Below are 23,017 nucleotides of genomic sequence, written 5' to 3' on the forward strand. Positions count from 1 at the left end.
TGTTTCTAATTAGAAAAGAACAGAGTAAGTCAGGAAGTTAAAGAATACTGCAGTGATGTTTCTGCTGGAGAGCAGGAAGGCCCTGCAGAGGGACCCGGACAGGTTAGATGGATGGTGGATGTGGCCAGTGGGATGATGCTCAACATGGTTAAGTGCTGGGTCCTGCACTTTTGTCACAAAAAAAACATACAACACTACAGGCTTGGGGGAGAGTGGCTAGAAAGCTGTGCAGAGGAAAAGGAACTGGGGGTGTTGGTCAGTGCTCAGCTGAACATAAATGTAAGCCAGCAGTGTGCCCAGGTGGCCAAGGCCAATGGCATCCTGACTTGTATCAGGAATAGTGTAGCCGGCAGGACCAGGGAGGTGATCATCCCCCTGTACTCTGCTCTGGTGAGGCTGTATCTCAAGTGCTGTGTTCAGTTTTGGGCCCTTCAGTACAAGAAGGACATTGAGGCCCTGCAGCCATATACAGAGAAGGGCTACGAAGCTGCTGAAGGCCCTGGAACACAAATCCTGTCAGGAGCAGCTAAGGGAACTGGGACTGTTTAGTCTGGAGAAGAGGAGGCTCAGGGGACACCTTATTGCTCTCTCCAACTACCTGGAAGGTGTTGGCCTCTTCTCACACATAACTAGAGATAGGACAAGACAGAATGCGCCAGGGGAGGTTTAGGTTGGAAATCAGGAGAAATTTCTTCTCAGAAAGAGTGGTTAGGCATTGGAAACGGGTTGTCCAGGAAGGTTCAGGAGTCACTGTCCCTGGGGGTGTTTAAGGAAAAGTTGGATGTGGTGCTTAGGGACATGGTTTAGTGGGTGGCATTGGTGGTAGGGGGATGGTTGGACCAGATGATCTTGGAGGTCTTTTCTAGCCTTAATGATTCTATGATTCTATGATAAGTTGGGCATCATTGACACAATTTTCATGTTATGAAAGGATCTCTGGACAGTACAAGACTGATGGTGAAGAATTCAGATTGACTATGTTTCAGAGTCAATTTAGTCTACAATTGCAGAATTTATCCTGTTTCTGCTTGTAAGTCAGGTAGTCAGTATTTTGTATCTCCAGCTGAGCATTCCCCTCTTTCTGTGAATATGCCATACAACTGCATGGATAGACTTCAAAAATAGAAATAATTTTCTTCACTAGAACTATACCAAATGAACTTAACTTCTTCAAAAAGGAAAAATAGAATAGTCTAGAAATATACACTGACACCATGCAGCAACTCTAAAAGCGCTACTGAAAAAAAAATGCTGACAGTGTTTAGCAACACCAAAAAATACTTACAGTACTAAGTGCTGTTTTGGAAAGTGTGTGGGTGACGCAACCCAGCATTATGAACCATAATGAACTTGCACAGAAAAATGGATAAAGCACAAAACCATCCCACTGCCTTTATAACAGACACTTCGTGCATGTTTTGAGTCTGTCTCCTGACAGTGTCATGCAATGTACACTAGGTCTTGTTGCCTTTTCCGTTCCTCTTATGTCTTTATAAATGCTCATTCTGTCTCCTTTTACATTTCTCTCCTTCAGGATGAAGACTCTTAGTCTCCTTCTTGTACAGAACCTTCTAGAACTCTGAGTATTCTTGCTGCCATTCTGTGAACTGGACTAAAAAGGACAAAATACTACGCTATATTTTATATAGAGAGCAATTCTTGAATGTGTACAGTAATCATATGATGGGATATTCTCTGCTCTGTTCTCAGCCCTTTCTTAATGATTCCTAAAAGACAGTTGCTTTCTGACCAATACTTAACATTGAGCTAGTGGTTTCATGTGACTTGTTATGCCCAAGGTCCCATTGCTGTGTGTAAGATTTAGCTCACAGTCCATTAATGGTAGTAAACCCAGAATTGGGTTTCCATTATCTGTATAATATATTCAAGTATACTTACAAGAAACTTCACAGAGACTGTTACTATTTCTCTCACTGAAATACCCCGCTATTAATAGTAATTACCCTTCTCTTTCAAGTTGTCCAGCTGATCAGTAATTTAGACTAAGAACAATTTTTCTTTACGCCGCTTTCTGCCTCTGTCAAACCTGATGAACATACCATATGCACAAAAGGTTTTCTGATCGTCTCAAGTGATCTAACAAGTTGTGTCATTTCTTCATACAGACATGAGTTTTCACCTGCCCCTTGGATTCTCCAGAATCTCATTATCAGTGTGAAGGACAGTACAGGGCTTGTGCACCTGTTCAATTATGGGCAGAGTGCTCTGTCTTGAGCAGGAAGCAGGATGCAGAACTGGGTGCTCAGCTGCCCAATTTGTTGGTTAATTGAACTCTACTCATTTGTTATTATTATTATTTTGCTGATAAACACTTTTAGGAAATATGGCTTAAATTGCTGTAGAGAATTTTCACCTCTATTATGAGGTAAAGAAAAGCTTTGCAGCCTGTCCTTTCTGTACAGTTGCCTTTTTTTTTTCTTTTTTTGAGGGTAGGTCAAATAAACAAGCAGATACATGATCTCCTCTCGCAAAGTGTCATTTGGTATCTGAAAATAAATGTGACTGCAGTTTTCTGACTATAAATGTCTTCATGGCCTAAGGAAACTATGTATTGTGACCTTCATTGGTACAAGAAGTAGGTAGATGTCTTTATTACAATATAAATCTTCATTTATTTGAAAAAAAAGAAAAAAAAAAACAGCTAAATGAAGAAAAAATGCGTCAGAGAAACGACAGGTCTGCATAAACTAAGTAAATATCTGTCTTAAACCCTTGACTGCATCTAATCTGGATGACATGTAAGTTCCTGTGTACTTAGGAAGTAATGTTTCCCCTGGCACTGAAGTATGACAAGAAACAGTACTGATGCAATTTGTAAAATGGGAAGAAGCCTTGACCATATTGTCTTACCTTTTTCAGAAGCCGGAGCAAGGTCAATAAAACTTCGACATTTTTCACCTTTAAAAGAAAAGGATTATTTTAGGAGACATAATTTGATTGTTTTTGCTCTGCTTCCTCTTTCTGACTGCTGTTTCTGCCATCACTCCCACCTGAGACTCTACAGGACCACTACATTGTCTCACACACAGAGCAGACATTCACTGGGCCTCCATCCTGGACAAAACACATTATCCTCACAAGGCCATATTCACAGTTCCTTGGTCAGGAGTACAAAATAAAATTAGCAAAGAAAAAATTCCTCTCACATGATTAGGTCCTTGTTGGGTCTGTGATGCTCTTTGCTAAGGGCTAAAACAGTTCTGAACTCTAGATGGAGAGGCACTGTGGTGGGGTAGCACTGGGAGGACAAAGGCCTAATTCACCAATATGTTTGCTCCCTTTCTTTTCATCTTCAGTGCAATGTCTGTACCTCACCAGAGGATGGCCAAAACTCCTGGAGACAGGAAGCACTGCCACGCGCACAGATGTCTCAGTTCTCAGTGTCCCTCTCGAGCTACTCTGACAGATTTGCTCACAGCATGTTTATATGCCAGTGTGACGAAAATACTTCTGACTGCAGAATTCTGGTAAGTGCTGGCAAGCTGCCCCCACAACCCTAAAGTACAGTTGTAATACTGATAGGAAATACATAGAAAAAGGGAAAAAGTAAACACCTGCTATGAAAACAATACACAGAAGAAAATAAATCCAATCCAAACCAAACCAAAAAAAACCAAAGCATTTCCCTTTCTTGCCACTCCCTGAAAGTACTTATCATGTACAAGGGAACTAAAAAACTCATGCAAAACAGGGAAAAGGAGTAGCGCAGTGAGGACTTGCCAGGTCTGCCCTAGAATATTGGCTGCCTTACCTCGATATACTGCCAAAGTGCGCGAGGAGACCAACGTGTGCTACAGAAGCATGTGTCCACCTTCCCCAGCACGTCCTGCTGGCAAGCCCCTGGCAGCGAATGGCAGCCCTGTCTAGGAGCAAACTGGTCAGGATGCTCATTCCAGTGATCCCACCAAAGCTCATTCAGCAGCACACTGCTACACTCGTTCATGCAACATGTATGGTAATTACAGAATTTGGATTTGCCTAAATTGCAGGAAATTTGCCTGAAGAGTAAGAAAAAGTAGCTGAAGGACTTGAAGATAGGAGAGAGAATGCTAATTACTCTAAATTTTTCCTCCATCTTGTCAGAGACAGGCATAGACATGCAATAACTGCACCAGCGATCAGGGCCCTTTTGTGCTTGCAACTGTCCTTAATAACATTAATAGTGGTGGTGTACTGTGCAGCCACCCTGTCAATCCCACAGTGCACAAGGAAGAAAAGGCATAAAACAAGAGGATATTGGGGACAGAATGAGTGTACAGCAAGATGATTGAGCACAAGGGTAACAGCTTATGTAACAACTCAGGTAGGCTGCTGTTGATTAGATCTTGGTAGGCACTTTAGCAGAGAAAAATAAAGAAAGGATAAGAGGACAGAAGAATAATGAGAAGTAGCAGATAAGTGACATGTTAGGGGTTGCAAACTCAGAAAGTGATTTTCCCATCTTTTTCTTGTAATTCTGATGGCTACAGAGCAGGGACAATTACCCTAAAGAAATAAATCTGCAGGAAGTGCAGGAATTAGGGACATTGAGTAATGAGAACAGCCAAAAATCAACTTCCTGCCTATGCCATAGGGGTGAGTGAAAAGAATGGTAAGTTTTTCTCAGTGACTAGAAAAAGAGATCTCTGACAGTTTAGAGCTACCTCGTTCTTCCTTCTGTTCACTGCATGGCCACAAGGAGATGACAGGGAGCTGCAGATTGGGTGGGAGAAGGGTTCAGAGTATGGATGGGTGTCTGAGTCATCAGTACAGAGAGGAAAGAAGGAGCTTTGTTTCTTAAGCTAGGATAAGGATGCAGTTGATCCTCAAAAGACTCAGTGCAAGAAAAATTGAGAGAAGGGGAAGGAAGACTAGGGTAGATCCAAAGGTGAGAATGGATAAGCCTCCTAGGAAAGCAAAATTTAAAAAATGAAATCATGACAAACCAGTTCAGTGGTGTCATGAGAATAAGGTTACTAAAGATTTCAGTAAGTTATTTGAAACAGAAGAATGAACCTTTCTCACTTTGTCCTTTCATTAATTACCTAAACCTCAGAGTTCTTCCAACCTGCATAGTTAAAAAACAGAAAATGGGAAACACGAGCTCCTTTTTCTTGTCACTCATCCCAAGTGTCTGATTGTTATCCACTCTGCTACATTTTGTAGAAGACAAACATTGATATTTATGGGAATTACTTAGTTTCCCTTCAACAGGTTTTATCTAAGAAAGGAAAATGTGATGAAAACCATCATTTGCAAAGAACAGCAGCTCCCAAGGCTAGACTAAAACATCTTTGTAATGCAGAGGTCCCAAATTGTCATGTCCTAGGTAGCATGAGGGAATTTTCAGTACCTTAAATGGAGGTTTGACTCTCCATTATCCAGTGCAGAACATTTCCTGCAACACCCAAATGTCTCAGGCCAGCAGCTGCATCAGAGCTCCCCAGCTTGGGTGAAGCTACTTCTGTTTCAAGAAGCTATTCTCAGACTTAAACGCTGATTGCTCCTGATAATACTCAACTCCAGTATCTCACAACAACAACAAAATGCAATGGACCACTTTAAAACAGGGAGCATAATGGTCCATGCAAAAGTGTACCTGGTTGGCAGCACCACCTGCAAGTAGCAATAACAGGCAGCTGGCACCAACACTCCTCTGGGTAATAATGATGGGGTGGCAGCAGAGCCAACGAAGTCTTACTGAAGGTCAATTAGCCCAGATGTATTCCAGCGTACATTGAGTTACATCTAGCATGCATCTATTCTTCTGAGTACATTGCTATCCTTGCCTTAGATAGGATGACTCTTAATAGTCCAAATGTAATCTAAGTCCTTGGCTCAGGAAACCTTAACTGTGTGTCTTGAAAACTTCATGTTCCAGGTGACTTGGTGTCTTCTTGTTGGACCAGTTTGCCTATGCCAGCCGTGTCTTGAGTTAAAAAAAAAAAAAAAAAAAAATCTAAATTTTCTGACAGGTTTTAATGTGTTGGTAGTTTCTTAGGAAAAAAATTAAATGTGACAGTCTTTGGAAAAAAACCTGAAGATGCAAGAAACTTTAGGGAGTGAATTCTATAGATGATGGAAGATGAGGCATGCTTTTGGCTAGTACAGCGTATCTTCTGAGAAACCAGCGGCAAGTATTTTAGAGATTGCAAAAGACTTTTGCTGTCCACTAGCCTTCACCAGAATGAAGAACTCCTCTATATCATAATAAATGACTCTTGACTGTGGATTACAGAAAAATTTTCCTTGGAAGGACTTGGCTTAACAGGAGGTCTTGGACTACATTCTCTGGAGTCTCAAGGAGACTTTCCTGATTTGTTTCTATAAAAGATTTGCAAATTATTTTTATTAACCTATCTTAAGCTTGGAGTAGAAGGAAATCTAAATAGACATATCATTAAATTGTTACCATCTATGGTTTTCATAGTGCCTGCAGAATGGAAAACATTTATTTTTTTAATGCAGAAGGAGCCTGGGGCAGCTTGCAAGCCAGAGGACAAAAGAGAGAAGGAGGTGAAAGGTATTCAGCTATATGTGAAGCTTTCAGGAAGGAATTTAGTTTAATCCTCTGTAGTGCATGTGAAAGATAGACAGAGAGAAACTGGAAAGTGAATAACAAGTTGTTTTTCTGCCCTCAGAATTTTGCTATAAGCATCCTGGTTGTTGAGAAAATGGTCAAGGTAAACATGGAAAGGGACTAATCTGCAGAGGAGCAGTGGGTAAATCACACATTGAGGATGAAATTTTTCATGGAATCAATGAAGCAAAAGGTAGACACAGATGTGGAATCAAAAGGGAGCTGACAACAAACAAAACTGAGAAGCTTCTGCTAATTGGTATGAGCTGAGAGGGACATGCAGTGGAGTTTGTGGGTGGGGAGGATGTCGCAGCAACATGTGCATGAGCTACAGAAGAATATGAAAACTTACAATTACAGCAATCCTGGATAGTTCCAACCAAGACACAGCTGAAAGTTAGGGATGGCTGACTGGCTGGCATCTGTACATGTTTTAGAGAGGACGGTGGCGTTACTTGAACACGACCTGAGCATACAAGGCAAGAGAGACTCCAAAGGCAAAGACAGTGTATTAATTATATTCCTGGTGGGGATGTCATTGGGACAGAGGTAACTTCTGTGGTTTGAGAGTGAAAAGTGAGGAATGAGGTCTTGTTTAATCTAACTCTTGCCGAAATCCTATGTAATGGCTCAAGGATAGAGAAAGTTCTTCAAAATTTTAGTTCATTTGGACAACTTTTTGGACAACTTTTCTGTACTTCACTTCAAAGAATGTTAATGGATTTGATTGCAACAAACCTGAGGGACCAACTTGAGGGCCCTTAAGGAGGCATTCAGTTGGCTTTCTTGTACAAGGCATAACATTCCAATTCTGGCTGCACTTTCTCAGTGCCCCAAACACTGTACTCCTCATGCAAGGAAGAATGTGAATGAGCAGAGAATGGTTGACTTTATTTTATAAGCCAACCCATGGAAGCATGTTCTCAGGGAACAAGCTAAGCAGAACAAAAATCATTCTGGTCCCGCTTGTAGAGAATACTGGATTCATGCTGTCAGATGATTATTTTGGAAAGGTTATCATTAAAGACTTTGAGAATCAGCTTGGAACACCAGCTGGGCACTTGATGCTACAGCAGAAAGCAAAGAAGTCATTTTCCACAAGAACCTGACATTTAGTACTAGTTCACTGGAGAGATAGACATCATCTTTCTGGGGGGGACCAAACAAAGGCATTTGTCTAACTCTGACTACTTTACTCCAGATGTCTAAGCCTCACTCACCCCAGTTTTCCAGAAGGCATGAATCAGGCCCTAATTTAGATATGACACCGTGACTATGACAGACAAAACATGAAGCACAAAGCAAGCTAAAAAACTGCATAGTATTTTCAGACCTTTTAAAACCCATTGTTAAAAAAGCAGACAAATTCATTGCCATGACCACCACACAGCCCCACGTCACTCCCTCTGCCTTGTGGCTGTTCTATCCGTTTGTCATTGTAAATTACAGTTTCTCTGTGTAGGACTCTACCTCAGTTTCTGCAGGAACTCTTGAGAAGCATATTGCTTCTGAGAAGGTAATGTATCTTAAAGATGGATGTTTTGACCTTTCTTTTTCTTCTTCAGGCAATCACAGAAATTATAAAATAAATCCTCTGCTTAGATGCATCCATCCAATGAATGTTTTTCTTTCAATATATTACAAGTTGCCCCATACCCTGTCTGCCCTGCCTCAAGGAATCAAAGCAGGGCATGCCTGCTGGAGGTAATGGAGAAGAATCCATTCTGCCATTTAAGACTTCAATTGATGCAAAGACAGCTAAAGTTTTTATTACTTTTTGACACTTTTAGTTGCACAGACAAATGACTAATTTAGGAAATGTGAGCCATTAAAAAAGAATAAGAAGTGAAATGCTGTAGTGATGTTGAAGTTAGTGTGCAATTTTTTTTTTTCTGAGTAGCAACTATACAAATAAACCACTATAAAATGTTAATTCTTCTGATGTCTTTGTCAGCAGGACTGACATATAAGAAATTATTCAAATGATAACTGTGATGAAATAGTTATCTGTTATTATAATGCTAATACTGCTACTTTTATTTACTTTTTGCTGCTGTAAACCTGTGCTAAATATGCTTAAATGTGCTGTGTACATAATCTGTAGTCTTTGTCTATGTGTAAATTACTATAAAATAAAAGGTTCACGTGACCCTGAAAGAAACATTTCAGTATCACCAGGGCAGAGGGAAGGACTCTGTCAATCCAGGTGTTAAGAGAACAGTCAAGAAAAGGAAACACAGCTTATCAAAGTGAAATCTCTATTTCCCAGGAGACTGGGCTGTCCACACCTGAGCAGAAGGAATGTCAGAAGAGTAAGTTTTGGAACAGACAGACTAAAAGATACTTGGTGGATCACAGAAATCCTAACAGCCCAGTAGCACTGTGTTGACAGGACCCTGCAGGTCTCTTGTCCAGCTTTGTGTTCAGAGTAGGAGTGTTGTGAACACCTGATCAGGTTGCCTGTGACTTTGCCCAGCCAAATGTTGAAATACCTCAGCAATGAAGATACCTCATCTCTAGTGGCTCCAAGGATGGAGGTTCTCCTAGGCTGTGGTCCCAGGGCTGCACCATCCTTCTAGAGAAGTGCTCCTTAATGTCCAACCTGAACTTCTCTAGCTGCTCTGGCATCTTTGTAGCAATACTTCCTATACTTGTAGGGACATGAATAAGCCCAGCTCCCTCAATTTCTTTTCACACCTAGTGAACTTTAGGCCCCTGACCAAGAAGTCCAGACAAGTAGGTGGACTATAAAAGATACTGTGCTGTAAGTAGGAATCATTTTCATCCAGAGACTACATCATAGGACACAATGTCTGTCAGGAATGTATTGACATCAAAGCAAAGTAATATAAGGAGAATGACCTTTAAATTTGAACATGATATAAGCAGATTAAGCAGGATTTTTCATGCTATACATACGGACCTGCATTTTTTTGTTGTTGTTTTTGTTTGTTTGTTTGTTTATTTCTTTTCAGATGTAAGCTATTATTTTAATCTCAATTTTATCTGAACCTGACTTTACTGAGTCATGTCTCCCCAGCTGCAGTGAATCTGAAGCCCTATTACTGGAAACCTTTAACAGCTACCCAACTCTCCAGCAACTTTGCCCAAGACAGCCAAAGGGGAATGGCATTTCCTACTACAGAAAGAAAATAGAACACTCTGAGAGCTGGAGACACATGATGCCTTTTAGATACATGGTAAGATAATGGCAAAGCATTTTTGGTATCTCTGGGTACTGAGGAAGCTGGTGGTACAATTGTGTTTTCCTCTAAATGTAGTCTGCAGGACAAGGAGAGCAAGGTTGCCTCATGCTTAACTGCTGTCTTCCAGATTGTGCTGGGCTTAGTGCTAAAATTTGTGCTGAGAACTACACAAACAGCTCCCGATGAAGAACACTTCCTTTTGTTCCACCTGTCACTGGAGCACAGGAACCCCTCCTCCATTTTCACTGGTGTTGTTCTCAGAGCTCATTTGTACTTGAGTGTGCAGACATACATTTCACCGAGAACTGAAGTTATCAGTAGTGCTTTCACTGTTCCTCTTAGGATTTATTCTAAGTTATTTTTGGATATCTTGTATAACTGATCTCTTAAGCCCTCTTTAGCTTAATTTTAGACTTGGCAGAGTTTATCCTGCTGTGCTGCCCTTTTCCAGATGCATCTTCACATAACCAGGCTCTGGGAGAGTCTTTAGAGAATACAGAAAAGGGAGCATTTAGGGATGCAACAAGAACAGTGTCTAAGATTCCTCCTCTTGATAGACCTGCCCTCACCCAGTTGTCTCAGTGACTCTGACAGAGGAGAGAGCCAAGGAGTGATCTCTCCTGTACATAACTAACTTAAGTAGAAAGAAGAGGTGTGACCTGGCTTGAACACTGTCTGCCATGCCATGTATATGAAGCTCTCTGGAGCTCAACAGCATCAGGGAGCTGTTGGAAGCTGAGGAGAGAGGACTGAACAGCTGAACTGAAGCACACCTGTGGTACCAGCTTCTTCCATGGCTTCCCAAGGGTGAGGTAGAAATATCACCTATGATGTCATCTGTGCAAGCCCTGGCAAATGCATTCCTTCCTAAGCATGCTGGCTCTGCACAAGTTCAGTTGCATCTCTGCTGGGCTTCCTGAGAATGGGGCATAGGTCGTAGTGGCCTATAGGTACCAGCAACTGGAAATACTGACTTTTGTCTGTGTTTTTCCCTAGTTGATTAATGTAACTTAATCCTGCATACATGCATGTGTGTGCATTTGTAATTTACTAGGGATTTTCAAACTGAACTAAACAGAGAGGAGGAGGAGACATATCTGGAAAGACCCACACTCCCAGCTGGTGGCTGGGTTAACAGCCCTGAGTTCTTGGTACAGATCATAGCCCTACAGCCCATGATAATATTTGAGGGACCGTGAGTGTGATGTGCTTGTGCATCTACAGAGGAAAGGAGTGGGTACTGCTTCACTAGTGATCTTGGAACCTGCTCAGTCAGAGAGGAGGAAGAGGTGAGAGCTACCTGATGGGAGTGCTGTTGATGTTCCTGTGGGTGCTGTAAAGGCACATCTCTGTATGGCCAGCCATGTAAGAGTCACACACGTCTCTCTGTATGCACATGTCCACCTGCATCTTGAGTACCTACACAGCCTGAACTACAAAGGAAAGGAGCAGCAAACAGGCAAGAAAGGAGAAATCCCCTGGGTCTGGAAGTCCCCCAGGTTCAGCTTCCATTACCAGGAACACACATAACGTTTCCTCAGACAGGCTCGCTGAAACTCATCCCATTTCATGGCTCCACAGCTGTGCAAGCACCTGCAGCACAGAAGTCAAATGTTTTCCAGCTCTTCTGTGGTTTTGTCTGAAGAAAGCTTGGCTTTGGGTTTCTGTGCATTCCTAGGAAGCAGTGTATGGGAAGAAGTATATCTCTCAGAGTGAGTGTCAGGCCATGGGAATGATGATCCCACTATCTCACTTGCAGTGTCACTGAGGCCCATACTTCTTACATAGTACTTCTTCTCCTGCACATAACATGGTCAGAAGCCCAGGGCTTCCCACCCTCCCAAGCTTATGGCACACGCTTGTCATTAAAATGGTCTCATGTCTGAAAAATCAAATCATTTCAGGAAAAAAGAAGTATGAGGCATTTTTTGGCAGTGTTGCATTTTGGAGAGGGTAAATGAACTGGTAAAGAGTGAGAATGCTGCAGGGATGGGAAATAGGCACTGCAGGACGCTGCCAAGAAGTGATGAAGGGGTCACCTGCCTGTCCTGGCACCTCAAATAAGTCACTAAAAGCACCACTAAACCCTCCTGTGCAGACACAGGGCCATACAGTGGCACTGGCAGGCCAGTCTCCCAGGCAGCTCCCTGTCCACAGTACTTGGACCTAGCAGAGCTGCTCCCTTACCTTCTCCACTGAAGACTCTTACTTCAGTGTGTCACACACACTTCAGATTGCTAAGCTGCTTTGGACTGTATTGGAAGCAAATGCTGCCTCCTCATACCTTCCTCGGGCATCTGCACATCCCTAGCCTGAACAATAATTTGAAAGCAAAAGCTAAGAAAGAGAAGTGGCTATTGCAAATCCCCAGAATTCAAACCTGCCAGAAAATTAAGACAGAGCCCCATGGAGCTGTCAGGACTGCACAGGATATCAGTTTCAGGGCCATGAGCTACTTTTCCCTTTATGCTATGCACATCTTGTCATTGACAATGAAACTGCATTGCAACAGGTCAGATGCACCTAGCTGCAACTTCCTAAGTGGGTGCAGGCTGACATCCTTTTATGGGGAAGTGGTAGTCACTAGAGAGTAATTGCAGAGCTAAATAGGACAGCTGGAAAGGCAGGTTGAGGTGCACATAGATTGGGTCTAAACTACAGCACACAGATGTACTTCCAAGACCAATGTTAATGCTGACTTTGAGTCTTCCTGAGACCAAGGTGAATTCTACCGTTTCTTCCACCCGTTGCCTAAAATGTATGGCTTGTTCACTCCTTTCCCACTCTGTAGCTGGAGAATTCAGATTTCTCACCCTCACCTGGAACAGTTTCTCTGTCTTCAGGACACCACACTGCATCACAATGGCTGGATTTGTACAGACCAAGCTGGTGGTTTGGGCTGGAAATCAGGAAGAGGGCAGAAAACACATGGAAAGCATAGGCTTTAAGACAATATTCTAAGTTCATAACAACTGTTGCAATAGCAAGGTCCAGAAGTTGATGTCCTGTATCGTATTTATTGATCCTATGTTCCTGAATTCTTTCCTGTCTGAGCCAGTGATAAATGCCTCATTAATATCCAGGGCAGAAAAATAAAAACTAACTCTGAAAAATCCTAGCTGGTATGTCTTCCAACTGCACTGCTTTAAAATATTCTAGGTAAGCAATGTAACTTAGAAGAAATGTGGTAGTTCTGACTGAAAAGAGGATCTCTATTATAACTCTGCTTTTCATCTTGGAAAAAAAGAAAAGAAAAAGCTGTCTGTATTCACTTACTCTGCGTAAAATTTCATGAGTTCAAAAGTACAGTTCCGTTAAATGATTAAATTTAATTTAAACAGCATTCCCTTTTAGAAATATTGGCTCCCAGCCTATGAATGACAAGGTCCCCTTTTTTTCCCCAATAGGCCCTTACAATTCTTTATCTCTCCAACTATATCTGGAATCGTGTGATTCTAATGAGATTCCACATCATCTACTGAGAGCAAAATCATTGTATTTGTCTAAAAAATGATAAAACCCTCCAGGGGCCCCAACCTAGAAGAGGATGAGGATTGAAACACAACTGCATTGAAATCAAATACTACATTAGAGAAAATACAGGTTAATGAGCTCATTCAAACTAAGCTGTATCAGGTTAATTAACAAGTGAAATGTTCCAGTTTTGATTAAACTGATACCAGACAAAGCACATAATTGATTTATTTTTTTTTTCCTAATGAAGAATCAAGTCTTAATCTGCAAAATCAACGTTTTACAGTTGACTCTGTTGATCTTGCTGGAACAGTATCTTCTTCTGGGAAATAAATCAATTGTCACAGTTACAGTTAAATATGTATTGAACTACGAAAATAATTGTTTTCTGTCACTCTGAAGGCTGTCATTCATAGCTGCTGCCCATCAACATTTCTCTTGCTTCCAACTTCCAAGTTCTTGTTTCTCTCCAATTCTTTTAGCAAACTTGAACTCTTAGAAGTTTCTATCTTTTACAGTGGAAGATTACTTTAAGCTTTCCACTTTTTCATTTTGGTCATGCATTTTTCCTCAATTCACATAGTCACAAAGAAATGTTAATAATCTTATTAGAGAGGCAAAATCCTCATTCCAGAGTTTCCCTTTTGCTTCCCTGGAGCAGTAGGTAACTGTGGTGCAGGCAGAGCAGGGAATGAACCAGTGTGGCTTTGCTAAGTCAGACTATGTGCCATGGCAACTGTGTTTTCTGCACTGGAACTCTAAGTAGTGTGAAAATCTTTCACAGTATCTGAAAGCAAACGTATCCACAGGCTACTCTCAAATCATGTCTAACTGAAACACATCCAAGTCACAAGACACATCTGATTACCTTAGTAAGACCTGATGGATTGGGTGGCCCTTCATATACGTACACATAGATGTGAGTACCTTTGAGGAGCTGGAAAACAGTTTAGATTTCTAAGTGATTGGGAGAACCAAGAAACCAATGGTGCTGAGAGGCTTTCAATGATTCTGATGTCAAATTAGACCTGACTTTATACTAGAAAATATTAAATCAGGCAGAGTACTGACTTACATTAAGCATTTCAAACCTCACAATGGTAAAAAGAGAGTTTTTGCTGTTCATCCCACAGGTTGCAATCTGTCACACTGTGCTTATTCTGTGTTCAGCTTTGTGGTCAGAAACTCTGCACCTTGCTTTGAGTCTCAATAGCTGTAAGAAACTCATCTCTTTCAAGGTGTCATTCCAGTTAATGCAGAAGTGGAGATGGGTCTCCTACTCACTGGCTCTGCTAGGGCCTCAGGCCAAAGAACTACCGTTTGTACAGTTCCCATCTGCTGTTATTTGTGACACAGTACTCTAAAAACAAGAGTGACCTTACTAATGTAAATCTGCCAAAACATACTAGATATCAGAGGGTCTGTTGTCTGTAGGATTATAAGGTGTCCCCAGGAAACTGAAAGACCAAAAATTATGCTTTTGGCAGAACGTATCAGTGATATATCCTTCACTGTATATATGCATGACATGTCTTCTACAATTTCTCATGTGAGTGTATTAGCAGTTCCCTTCAGGCTTGTGATTAGCAAAGATCAAAGGAGTATCTCCCACTCTTTCCAATTAGTGGTGGTTCAGTGTGAAGTCTCTTTTAACCATACCAGAACTTCTCTCCAGATAACGCCCAACCAGAGTATTTGTATTGGATCCATGCCCTAGCTGCAGAAATACGTAAGCGGGGCTGGCAGAGATGAAAGTCTTTAAGAGCAAAGAAGAAAACTCCATTTCACGGATAGGATTACTCCAAAAAATGAAAACATCAAAAGCTAATGTGTGCTAAAAATGGAAGAAAAGACAAAATCAGAACAGAGTATTACTATCATGGCATGGCATGTTGCTTTGAACATGAATCTTATGGTTGTAGCTTGAAACACATGCAAGTGACTGTAGGTAAGAGGCAAAGTGATTGCTGGAGGAGAAGGGACCTTGAATGGCAGAACCCATACTGACATATGTCTCTCCAAATCTAGTGAGTCTGAACATGGTGGAGTGACCTTGATTCCCAATCATTCTCCCACCTTGTAAGCGTGGTTTATGCCCTTCCCTCCAGCCATGCCCTGTAATGTAGCCAATGCAAGGTGGAACACCTGAAAGTGTATTTTGTTTGTGACTATTCTACAGGCCATGTCATTCCATAGTAATAACATCTGCTTCTCATTATTTATTGTCTTCTGTAGTCTTTAAATCATTGGCAAGCTAGATCAGCAAAGATTTATATAACCATTTAGATTACCAACAAGAATACTGAATAACATTACACCAAAACTTGATTAACAGAGGATCCTTATAGAAGTGTCCCTATTCCCTGGTAAGTCCCTATTGTGAGATGTCAGTAAGCCTAATTTTACCTATTTTTAGCTCTGTTAATTCCACATAAGGAGAACTTTAAAATCAGGATTTAGTCTGGTGTAATTTGAAAACCATGAGGATTCCATGATGATTGATATTCCATTCCTTTTTATTTCTGTAGTCCTGAATGCATCTGTTCATATTTTGCAGTAACTAGCACTGAATTAAGTGTCTGTTATTTAGATGGTCATATTTGACCACCCTTTGACCGTTCCTTTGAAATACAGTACCCACGTGTTGGTCTTCCACTTCTTTTAAGTTTATTCCATTTATGGGGAACCAGGAGAGCCCCTCAGATACCTCCTTCCAGACTGGTTAAATGGTTGAGTATTGACACATCTGAAGAGGAAGCAACATAGTTTTTGCTCATAAAACACAGAATAACATACCAGAGAAGGAATGATGCATTGTCCTTACTTTACTCTGTTACCAGTCTCAGCATGAAGGGATTTTATTTCCACATTAATTGTATGATAGATGTTCATACAGCTAGTCTGTCTAGCAGGACTGGGAGGACTTCATATCCAAAATTCCCAGTACACCAAGGACACAAAACATCCCCATCATCCTATAAAAATCTGAAGGTCTGTTGCAAAGCAATGACCACAACAGAAACCACAGCTATTATGTACTACAGGAAGAGAAACAAGAGGAAGACAAGCAGATGTGAGGACTCTTTTCATATAGCTTAAATTCCTATGGCCAGAACGATCTTATTCTATAAGCAAAAACCCAGGATTTGTTAAGAGGGACTCACTAGTGCTTTTCTGAAACAGATCCTTCTCCCTCTGTTATAAAGGAAGGCAAAAATCCAGTACCATCCCTGTTACCTAACCTGGAGGAGATTTCTCTTCTGATCCCAAATTAGATCATCAGTTTATGTTCAGTGCATGAACAGCCATAACAATTAGATTCTGAGAAGCTGAAATGTGAACAGCAGCAAAGCATCCTCTTTGCATAGTCTCCAGCTGTAGCCAATTTCTGATGCTTCTGAGGAGGCATAAAACCCTCCAGAAAACATGGCAAGCCAGCAACTATTTTTTTCTTGGCTCCCATCAGTGACCAGTGGAAACCCCAAAATATGGATGCAATATAATTTAATATAATATAAACATGGTGTGCCAAAAGGCAGTCAAACCAAGATGCCTTCTTTCAGACCTCCTTAAGATACCAACAAATCAGTTAAGCAGTACTCATGCCAACCTTCCTCATGACAGAAATAGTCCTCTTTTGTCATGCAGGTCTTTCTGTGAATTTAAAAGGTATGAATTTCTGCCCATTGGTTTCCTTTGCTCACACTGCCCCCTGTGGAGGTGAATTCCAGAGACTCACTTTTTGGGAACCACTTGTTGGATTTTCATTTTGTTTCTCAATGACTAATTACTTAACTCATATTCTTTTCTTGATAATTAAATATGTGCATGCGCGTATGTGTGTGTGTATACATCTGTGGTATCATCCTATCCCCTCTTGATCTTTAATTTGTTATACTAAAGAGGACCATTCTTTCTTTTCTTCTCTTGAAGGGTATTCTCTTTTCCTTAACTACATTAGAAATCCCACTGTGCATCTATTTCACACTCTCCCTTTTTCTTACCCTACCTATGGTGTTAACAAAATGCACACTGGTGCTGATTCTTCCATAAGATAACACTTTTCCTTCATATTGCAGCACTTTGCAGCTTGCAGTCACCTCATTGTCAAATGCTGCCCCACAGCTTGTTTCTTATCTTTTGCCTACCACTGATAAGTACCCCCAACCTCACAGAATTTTACTCCTTAGAGGTTGGTGCTTTTAAATTTCTTTTCATTTTAATTAGTTCAATACTATTCTTACTACCCTGCTGACATAGAGCAGGATACTGATAGAATATTATTCTCACTCCCTCTAGCTCACACTTTTAGTTAGGGAGATAAATCTCTCTGTAATGCCAATATTTCCAGACTTTGTGTCACAGTATATGTAAGGAATACATTTAAAGTAGGATTGTTCTCTTCAAATTAAGATTCCTGTAAGTACTGAGATGCCCTGAGAAACACTCATTACTCTCTACTGACTGTAACAATGCTGTTGATCAGTTTAGGTACAGACATCTGAATTTGCTAATGTCCACTCATTTGCTGTGGGATCCACGTTGCCTTTTTTTTTTTTTTTTTTTTAAGAAATTATATGACATGAATTGTGTTCCTACTTCTTTTCCCTAGATATCAACAATCACTGCAATAACAGAATCTTCCCAAGACCAAATTTGAGGACCACTAGATATATCTCATCTCCACTGTGATCACTTCTCTTTTTATATTACTTGACACAACCTCCTTGTAAGACTGCTCATTAATGATTTTACAGCCTCTCTATTTATCCCCATCAAAATAAATATTACATGATAAAATCTTCACCACAGTTTCAAGCAAAATTTCTACCTGCTGTACTATCTTTGTATCATCATTATGTAGCAGATATTTAGGGAAGAGCAAAAGAGCAGGTTTAGAGTGATTCCACCCATGTACTCCCATTCTGGTGTCAGTACTGCATCACTAGTCTGGGGGCTTCCTGGTTGGAAGCTGCTCTCAAATAATCTTGTTAGTAACACATTCCATAGCTGGCAGCTCTTCAGGAAGGAATATTTGTCTGTTATACCCTCAAGATCACAAATAGTGGAAACAGATTTAACTCTGTCCTTTCCTGTTGATCCCCATCGTAGCTCTCTTCTTTGTGGCTTCTTTCCAGTCTGAAGATGCTTTGGATATTTGGCATTTTCCACTGGAAGTATATGCATGTCTATATCTATCACCACACTGTTACGATTCTCTCTGCTGTCTGTAGTTCTGTAAAGAATTTTCAGTGGGACATCCTATCAAACAGTTTATGTAAATCCATGCAGACTGGGTGTAATGCATTACTCTTGTCTAAGAAGGTATTCATCTTGTTAAAAGTTCTACCTTTGATAAAAGCCCACCTTTGATAAAAGCACAGCTTTGATAAAGCCAGTTTGTTGCCTACTGAGTACTTCCTCAAAACCTGTCCTAATGTGGTTGGGTCAAGTGGCCTGTATAATTTTTTCCAGTCTTCTTTGAATACAAAAATATGCAGATTTAATAAGGATTCTTGCTACTAAAGCTGCATTTTCATGTGCCAATTATTTCAACAGTCTCAGATGAAAATTATCCAGGCCCTCCATCACTTGAAATTGTATCTTCAATATAGAGTGCTACCTCCTTTATTTCTTTTACCTACTCTTTCCTTCCTAAACAATTTGTAACCTGCAATTTTTACATTCCAGTCATGTGAATAAAACCACCAGGTTTCAGTAATGACAATTATATTACATTTCTCGTAATCCAATAATAATTCCCAATTCCTCTTGCTTTTTAATTATAAATTCACAAGGTGTTTCCCTTTCCCTGGACAGCTGCCTACAGTGAGTCACGTATGCTTATTATCACATCATGGGGGAGAGAAGGATGAAACAGTACTGCTATGGATCTGTGAAAATGTATGGCAAGTTCTTGTCTTTTCATGTTAGAGATTTATTCAAGACTGCAGGATACACCTCTCTAGCTCTCTGGGTCTTGCAAATGTGCACTTATTGTCCTCATTTGTGGCCCAATCCACGCTTACATATTGTGTTCCACTATACCATTTAATCCTTAAAGAGTGCTAATGAATACGTGGTAGTACAGAGAATGCAAAATGTTACAGACACCTTGTGCTCAAAATTTAATTCCAAGAATAAGACCAAGCCTATGTATACTCGTGGAGGGAGCATGACAAGCAACATGGAAAGGATCATTTTTATTTGATGGGACAGTACTCTCAAAGGGCACCTAGACAGCTGTAATTATGCTGCTTTTCACCCTGAAATGTGGATGTTATTACTGAGATTGCCTGCTTATTAGCCACTTAAACAAGATCTGAGTTATGTTTTATTTATGTTAAAATCAAATACATTCTCTAATGAGCAAAAATGTTATTGCTTCCCAGTTCTCAATAAGATAAGGTATGCCACCTTGGCTACTTCATGTGTTAATTATTTTATGTTATTTACATTCTTTAGTCAGAAAATCTACCAGTTAGTTTACCATTGAATCTTTCCTATCCCTGCTGCTACTAGCACATCACTAGCCTGTGAAGTGTCCAGTACTGACACAAGCACAGACCCAAACAGCAGGTGTGAAATAAGATATGCACTCGAGGTCATACTAATAAAAAAATAAAATAGGGAGCTCAGCTCTGAGTCACCAGGCCGTAGTAAGGAATTCATAACCTGGAAGGAGGTACCAAGCACTCTGTGGATCGTCTAAGTGCAGAATGGGACTCGTTACAAGCATGAGCTATACAGCTGATAGGGTATGATTTAGCTTGATCTCCTTCTGGAAATTAGACGTATTGCTCTTATGGAAGGTACATCCACCTGCCTGGGATCCAAAGCATTGAACCCACTCTGAAAGGGAGAACCTCCATCCTCTTTTAACTAGACTGGGATTCAGCATACTTTTCAGTCAGAAATTGTGCTAAATAGTTATAGGACGTACACGCAAATGGAATATATATGTCTGAGTCCCTTTTTTTTCCCAGAATTCACAATTTCATTTTTCATTTGCAAAATGTTTTTCAGAAACTTCAGCAGTCCTAAGCATGCTGGATAAAAAGCAAACTTTAGGTTCACAAAATATTTCAGAAATAATCACAACATTCCATCTCTGTGAGAGATGTTAGTGAAACCAACAAACCTGCACCATGATGAAAGCATGCTTTGCTAGCCTCTGTACAGACAGCGTATGGCATGGTTTTGCACCTCTACACCTGTAATCTTAATGGACTTCTCAGATAAGCAGTGGGAAGGAAAGACACTCAAAATTTTTTTTGTTTTGTTTTTTGTTTTGATAACATCACAACAACACAGAGCATTATTGGAATTGCAGGTGGGATTCATGTTGCTTTGTTTCAGACATCTGCAGCAAGGAATCAGGGATATGTGAAGAACTATAGGAATGGCACTGACCATTGTCTGTGCCCATGTGTACTGCTGACAGAGCTGAGAAGCTGAAAGGACAGAGCTGGTTGCTGAAAGGACTGAGCCTAGATGAAGGTTGTTGTTGACATCAGGTGGGGCTAAAAGAAGAGTGGTCAGCAAACAGTATGTTCATGGGAATGTCATGTGTGAATCCTTCAGAGCCATGCTTTGTGTATGGAACGTGTGGTATTGATACCCAGAATGAAGGGTCTCCAAGACACAGAATAACAGTGGTAGCAGTGTGGTAAATTTACAAGACCTGTTAGGAACAGCACGTGGCTAAATACAATGTGTTGGTGATGGTACATTCAGTGTGTGGATTGAGTGAGAATTGGATGTATTACTGCGAACTGGACAAAGGGTGTTCTGAAGATGCTGACATTTTACGGAGTCAGTAACTTATAGCAATGGAGGACTAAGGAGCATCTAATGACAGTACTGAGGCTAACTTTCTTATGCAGTCATTTTCAGTATGCTATTGGTAAAACTTTAAGAAAAGTGTTATTGAAAGTATGAAGTCCATTTAAGCTAGTGATTTTGACTGATGTAATACACTGCTGTCTGTGTGCTAAGTGGTATTTTCTTGACATTCTCTTGGCATCCTTACGCATTTAATAACAACACAGTGACCATATGACTTGTGATACAAGTGTGGTCTGTAAGCATGTTGTGGGCAGCATGACCAGCCTATGGAACTGATTACACATAGGTGTATAGAACAGAGGAATTGTATGTATAAGCAATGACCACAGTGCTGTTGGACTGGGGCTGGCTGGTGGCCTTACTGCCCTGGAGCTTAGAAGAAATGACTGCCAATCAGGCTGCAAAAGGCCATGACAATGTACTAGAGTACATAGTCAGGTACTAGAAACCTGAAAGTTTGGACTAAGACTGGTTGGTTTATGTTGACATTCTGGGGATCAAATTTAAATCTGTGTCCATTATACTGTTCCTGTCCTTACCAGAAAGCAAACAAACAAACCAACAAAACTCCACTATTATAAATCCTGAACAAAGCAATTGTCTGTCTAAGCCAATATATCCCTATATCTGATTGGGTTCTGAAGTTTAGTCATTCTTGGTCTGCTAATTGAAATGTTCTTTTTCAGCAAGTTAGTGTTTTAAATAAGAGGAAACATACATGTGGCTGGCTGTAGTGGTGTGCTAGAGCAGAGAAACAACCTTCTTTCTCCCGGTTTCACCATAACTTTCTAAAGCTGGCTTTGAGCTACCTCCTAAAATCACTCACTACAGCACAGCTTTGTGTACTCAGTACAGAATAGAGCACTGTATTTCTCTTCACACAAAGATAATTCAGTTTTCTGAATGGGTTAGAGTCACAGAATTACAAGTTATCCTCACCATAAAGCTTGGCTTGGAAAGCTTGTAACGTCTGCCAGAAACAGGCATGTTTGATTGTGCCAATCCCAGCTAAGACGCTCAAAATGTTGGAGGGTCGTAAGCTGCTCACTTAAGTCTGCTATGGCCTGAGAATATTTCCAAAAGTAATCTTTTTTCTAATGTCCAGAGTGTTACTTTGAAATGGACTGTGAGATGCTCAGAAAGTTTGTCCCACTTCATAGTACACACTTATACAGGGTTTTATCAGATCCCATAAACTTCCCAGTATCAGGGAGGTTTGTGTCTCTTAGGAGACACATAGGATGATTAGCTGTTCTTCTCTCTAAATAGTGGTGAACGACCAACCTCCCAATCTACTCCTTAGACAATGGCAGCAAAGCTCTTCCAAACCAGAGCTTGGATGCTAGCTCTACCAGACAGCTCTGGGAGTAGGGTCTGCCTTCCACCCATCCTCCAGTGGTTCATTTGTTGGTGAATTCCAGGGTACAGAAACAGATTTCTTTCTAATGATTTTATGAATAGCTGAAGAGATGTCTCCTCTTGTGGTTCTGAGTAAGTGAACGGTTGAGCAGGGAACAGGAATAAGCTTTCTTGTGCTCAGTTCTGTCCTTTAACTACCTTTACTCTACTTCTATATATATATATATATATAATATATAACATAAAATTCAGCCACCAGGAAGGATTTGTGAGTACTCATTTACTTATGGATGCTAGAAAAGAGGAAGTCTGGGCAACAGCCTGATAAAAACAGTAAGCTTTGTGCTTTCACTGTCATTCAGACCACTGGCCTTTGGGTTATTTAGGGGACAACTGCAATTAGATGGGGGAAATGTCAGAATCTCCATAACAACTAAGAGCCGCTGCCTTTTGTGCGCTCCATGGAGCCGCTCTCAGAAGAGAAACACTGGCCAGTCTCTGGCTGCAGTGCCCAATGAGGGGGAACACATATTGCTTATCAGAGGTTCAG

The 23,017-nt window shown here is 40.7% G+C and overlaps 1 protein-coding gene and 1 long non-coding RNA gene across 4 annotated transcripts in view; one reads left to right on the forward strand and one right to left on the reverse strand.

Annotated features, from left to right (window-relative positions):
- Window positions 1–23,017, reverse strand: part of GSG1L (GSG1 like) — a 62,606-nt gene that overhangs the window by 38,248 nt on the left and 1,341 nt on the right. For 2 of the 3 annotated variants that reach the window (XM_068699163.1, XM_068699161.1), the window contains exon 2: window positions 2,872–2,919. The exons of the other annotated variant lie outside the window; for it this stretch is intronic. In XM_068699163.1, coding sequence (XP_068555264.1) covers window positions 2,872–2,919 — 48 coding nt within the window. The remainder of the gene's footprint in view (window positions 1–2,871; window positions 2,920–23,017) is intronic. 3 annotated transcript variants of the gene reach the window in all.
- Window positions 1–23,017, forward strand: part of LOC137864732 (uncharacterized) — a 41,713-nt gene that overhangs the window by 4,297 nt on the left and 14,399 nt on the right. The window contains exons 2-3 of the long non-coding RNA XR_011101608.1: window positions 3,318–3,488; window positions 9,621–9,780. This is a non-coding gene — a long non-coding RNA (uncharacterized lncRNA). The remainder of the gene's footprint in view (window positions 1–3,317; window positions 3,489–9,620; window positions 9,781–23,017) is intronic.

The sequence above is a fragment of the Anas acuta genome, chromosome 15 (genome assembly GCF_963932015.1).
Source record: "Anas acuta chromosome 15, bAnaAcu1.1, whole genome shotgun sequence".
Taxonomy (NCBI): Eukaryota; Metazoa; Chordata; class Aves; order Anseriformes; family Anatidae; genus Anas; species Anas acuta.